Source organism: Labrus bergylta, chromosome 3 (assembly GCF_963930695.1).
Source record: "Labrus bergylta chromosome 3, fLabBer1.1, whole genome shotgun sequence".
NCBI classification, from domain to species: Eukaryota; Metazoa; Chordata; class Actinopteri; order Labriformes; family Labridae; genus Labrus; species Labrus bergylta.
In genome coordinates, this window is record NC_089197.1 from 5,971,542 (window position 1) to 5,976,711 (window position 5,170).

A 5,170-nucleotide genomic window follows, 5' to 3' on the forward strand; every position below is an offset into this window, starting at 1 on the left:
CGTAGAGGGAGCAAGGAGGAGCAGTACATGAAAACAGACACTTTTTTAGGACTTTATCTATTGTGAACGTACAAAAGTAGGAACATAGATTAAATATACGAACCCCAAAAAGGACAGAATATGGGCTCTTTTGAAAGTGCATCTTGAGAAAATTACCAACCCTGACTTCAATGTACAAAATGTAAACAAAGGTGTAAACGCTCTCTTCCATTCAACCATTTAAGCAAGTTGTGTGTGTGTGTGTGCGCGTGTGTGAGTAAATCCTCAAAGTGTAAAAAAATTGTCAAATAATCAACCACTTAAAATACACTTGTAGTTCATATTGTGTACTTTGCTTCGTTCAAAATGACAATGCATGCATTTAGATACTTTGACTTTTATCTGTTAAAACAAACTCAGAAAACAACAGTATGAAAAATACTTAAAAGAGCTCTCAGCGACACAGATATAATGTTTAGATCAAGACTTTATTTTATTTTATCAAGTCTTTTGAAATTTGTGTCAAATCTTTTAATTAGGTCCAAATGTTTATGTGTGGGAATAAACCGGAGCACCCGGAGAAAAAACCCACGCAGACACAGTGGGAACATGTCGAGTCCTGACACACAGAAACCAGCCGGCTTCTGTCAGTCAGGACTTTCTATGTTCCCACTGTGACTGCTTGGCCTGTTACAGCCTGTGTGTTGGAGGAGGTCGGGTGGGGGGGAGTGGCTGGAGAAGCTGGGATGGTCACATATGGTCCAGCATTTGCTTCTTCTGATGCTTGAATTGGCGGCGATGTTTTGGAGTGCAGGCTTTCTTGATCTTCCTCCATGTAGAGATCTTCTCCTCTGACTCACACAATTGTTGAAACACCTCCGCTTCCTCCTGCAGCATCTGATCGGCCTCCTCCTGTGCTGTCGGATCGGAAGACAGCTCAGGACACATGTTGGACTTGTCTTGGTTTTGTAAGCCCTCCTCATGCTGAGGCCTGGCCTCCTCTACTTCTTTCTGGAGGCTCTCAGCCCTCAATTCCTCTGGTCTTTGGAGGTCCTCCACCCTCTTCTGCAGTACCTGATCTGTGTTCTCCTGTGCTCTGAGTTCATCAGACAGCTCAAGGCAGCGGCTCTTTGAAATCTCCAGCTGCTCTGCTTTTAAAAGTTCATCACTGATGACCTCTTCCTTCTCCTGCATCAGGGACTCCTTCTCTGCACAGGATGGATCAAAGTGCTTCCTTTCTTCTTTCAGCATCTTGATCTCCTTTTCACACTCAAGTCTCTTATGGTGCTCCAACTCCAACCTTTCCTCCAACTCCTCAATGATGTTCTTGCTGAGCATATCTCTGTCGCACCCTGCTTTGTTCAGATCCTGCTCCTTTTTCAGAAGAATTTTCAACCCTTGTATTTCATTCTTCAGGTCTGCCACCACCTGCCAGTGGGGTGGGCGTCTCTGATGTGATGGGCGATGGGGTCCATACTGGTTGGGCCAGTGGTGCGGCCTCTGGTGGAAAGTTTCGGCTCCTTGCATGGAGTACCTGAAATCATCAGCCCCCGTATTGACTGCCCTGCTCTGGGATCTGTAGTGCTCCATTACTCTTCTCAGATCAAACAGTGTCTTGGATGTAGAACGCTTTGTGGTCTTGTTGAAGTGTCTATCGGACAAAGTTGTATCTCAATGAATCTGTGAACTGTTGAAGTCTCAGAATGAATCTGTGAACTGTTGAAGTCTCAGAATGAATCTGTGAACTGTTGAAGTCTCAGAATGAATCTGTGAACTGTGGTTGTCTCAGACTGGTAACTGTGTTTATATGCTGAGATTCTAATTAGCTTTGATGGACCAGAGTTCCAGAATTCTTTTGGTGTCTTTATTTTATCAAAACATTCTCTTATCATGACATCATAGCATCATTCAAATCATTGCCTGTTAATTAAACTTAAACAAAATGGCCACCCAAGCATGTACATTTAGCATAACCCTACACTGATCTACAATCCTAAAAGGCTGAAATAAAATATTACCAATATTATGAAAATAAATTAAATAATGTTTCTTTAGTTGTAGCCAAGTAGTGTAATAAAATGTGTTTTGTGATACATATTTTACATTAAATGCAGGGTTGGTAATTTTTCAAAAACTAGCATAGCACGGCCCTCACTTACATGTACAAGCGCCATTGGTCCAGAAGCGGACCTCAGCTCATGCTTTGAGTGTGGGCTCGTGCATTCATGGGGTCGAGAACGATCAGGGAGACGGGGAGGCGTGATTGGTTCATGAGATTGGTACCTCGTGGCAGACATTGGTCAAATTTGTCAGGTACTAAAGACAATTTCCACCTATCTTAAAGGTCCCATATTCTGCTTTTTCTGGTTTTATATGCTCTTTAGTGTGTTTTCCAAGTGTCCTGTGCATGTTTAGGCACATCTATTTGCAAAAATTCAAAGTCCGCGGAAACGCAGCTTCTCCTACGTCCTCCTGTTAGCTGTAGCATTAGCTGCATGTAACGCTCGGTTCTAGCCCCCCTCGAAAAAAATTGTCAGTGTGAGATCACTGATCTAAGCCCATTGGCTCGTTGTGGCAAGCCCAGCAGCTCATGTTGAAATTTCCGAGACGCATTCTGAGCAACTGACCGATAACGACAGAGCGGATCGGCAGACCAATCAGAGTAGACCGATTCTGGGTCAACAGAGTGTAGCAGACGGACTCAGAGCGGAGAGGGAGCAAGGAGGAGCAGTACATGAAAACAGGCACTTTTTTTGGACTTTATCTATTGTGAACGTACAAAAGTAGGAACATAGATTAAATATACGAACCCCAAAAAGGACAGAATATGGGCTCTTTTGAAAGTGCATCTTGAGAAAATGACCAACCCTGACTTCAATGTAAAAAATGTAAACAAAGGTGTAAACGCTCTCTTCTATTCAACCATTTAAGCAAGTTGTGTGTATGTGTGTGCGTGTGTGTATGTGGGGCTCATGTCTTTACCTTGTCCTTCAAAGCATGAGTGCAACCCATTCCAATCAGAAACTCCACCACTTCAGACTGTCCGTGTTCAGCAGCCAGCTGAAGAGCTGTCTTCCCTAACTGTGTGTGAGTAAATCCTCAAAGTGTAGAAAAATTGTCAAATAATCAACCACTTAAAATACACTTATAGTTCATATTGTGTACTTTGCTTCGTTCAAAATGACAATGCATGCATTTAGATACTTTGACTTTTATCTGTTAAAACAAACTCAGAAAACAACAGTATGAAAAATACTTAAAAGAGCCCTCAGCGACACAGATATAATGTTTAGATCAAGACTTTTTTTTATTTTATCAAGTCTTTTGAAATTTGTGTCAAATCTTTTAATTAGGTCCAAATGTTTATGTGTGGGAATAAACCGGAGCACCCGGAGAAAAAACCCACGCAGACACAGTGGGAACATGTCGAGTCCTGACACACAGAAACCAGCCGGCTTCTGTCAGTCAGGACTTTCTATGTTCCCACTGTGACTGCTTGGCCTGTTACAGCCTGTGTGTTGGAGGAGGTCGGGTGGGGGGGAGCGGCTGGAGAAGCTGGGATGGTCACATATGGTCCAGCATTTGCTTCTTCTGATGCTTGAATTGGCGGCGATGTTTTGGAGTGCAGGCTTTCTTGATCTTCCTCCATGTAGAGATCTTCTCCTCTGACTCGCACAATTGTTGAAACACCTCCGCTTCCTCCTGCAGCATCTGATCGGCCTCCTCCTGTGCTGTCGGATCGGAAGACAGCTCAGGACACATGTTGGTCTTGTCTTGGTTTTGTAAGCCCTCCTCATGCTGAGGCCTGACCTCCTCTACTTCTTTCTGGAGGCTCTCAGCCCTCAATTCCTCTGGTCTTTGGAGGTCCTCCACCCTCTTCTGCAGTACCTGATCTGTGTTCTCCTGTGCTCTGAGTTCATCAGACAGCTCAAGGCAGCGGCTCTTTGAAATCTCCAGCTGCTCTGCTTTTAAAAGTTCATCACTGATGACCTCTTCCTTCTCCTGCATCAGGGACTCGTTCTCTGCACAGGATGGATCAAAGTGCTTCCTTTCTTCTTTCAGCATCTTGATCTCCTTTTCACACTCAAGTCTCTTATGGTGCTCCAACTCCAACCTTTCCTCCAACTCCTCAATGATGTTCTTGCTGAGCATATCTCTGTCGCACCCTGCTTTGTTCAGATCCTGCTCCTTTTTCAGAAGAATTTTCAACCCTTGTATTTCATTCTTCAGGTCTGCCACCACCTGCCAGTGGGGTGGGCGTCTCTGATGTGATGGGCGATGGGGTCCATACTGGTTGGGCCAGTGGTGCGGCCTCTGGTGGAAAGTTTCGGCTCCTTGCATGGAGTACCTGAAATCATCAGCCCCCGTATTGACTGCCCTGCTCTGGGATCTGTAGTGCTCCATTACTCTTCTCAGATCAAACAGTGTCTTGGATGTAGAACGCTTTGTGGTCTTGTTGAAGTGTCTATCGGACAAAGTTGTATCTCAATGAATCTGTGAACTGTTGAAGTCTCAGAATGAATCTGTGAACTGTGGTTGTCTCAGACTGGTAACTGTTTATATGCTGAGATTCTAATTAGCTTTGATGGACCAGAGTTCCAGAATTCTTTTGATGTCTTTATTTTATCAAAACATTCTCTTACCATGACATCATAGCATCATTCAAATCATTGCCTGTTAATTAAACTTAAACAAAATGGCCACCCAAGCATGTACTTTTAACATAACCCTACACTGATCTACAATCCTAAAAGGCTGAAATAAAATATTACCAATATTATGAAAATAAATTAAATAATGTTTTTTGTTGTTGTAGCCAAGTAGTGTAATAAAATGTGTTTTGTGATACATATTTTACATTAAATGCAGGGTTGGTAATTTTTCGAAAACTAGCATAGCACGGCCCTCACTTACATGTACAAGCGCCATTGGTCCAGAAGCGGACCTCAGCTCATGCTTTGAGTGTGGGCTCGTGCATTCATGGGGTCGAGAACGATCAGGGAGACGGGGAGGCGTGATTGGTTCATGAGATTGGTACCTCGTGGCAGACATTGGTCAAATTTGTCAGGTACTAAAGACAATTTCCACGTATCTTAAAGGTCCCATATTATGCTTTTTCTGGTTTTATATGCTCTTTAGTGTGTTTTCCAAGTGTCCTGTGCATGTTTAGGCACATCTATGTGCAAAAATT

At 43.4% G+C, this 5,170-nt stretch overlaps 1 protein-coding gene across 1 annotated transcript; it reads right to left on the reverse strand.

Annotated features, from left to right (window-relative positions):
• Positions 1-448: 448 nt before the first annotated feature.
• On the reverse strand, positions 449-4,547 carry LOC136178497 (inner centromere protein-like). Its single transcript, XM_065952378.1, has 2 exons — positions 2,962-4,547; positions 449-1,630 (listed from the first exon to the last, which is right to left on the reverse strand). Exon 2 carries the CDS (start codon positions 1,567-1,569, stop codon positions 730-732), a length of 840 nt encoding a protein of 279 aa, XP_065808450.1. The 5' UTR covers positions 1,570-1,630; positions 2,962-4,547; the 3' UTR covers positions 449-729.
• Positions 4,548-5,170: the final 623 nt, after the last annotated feature.

What these genes read in the sequence shown, in the direction of transcription:
- LOC136178497 (XM_065952378.1), bottom strand. Translation starts at nt 1,569, where the DNA reads ATGGAGCACTACAGATCCCAGAGCAGGGCAGTCAATACGGGGGCTGAT.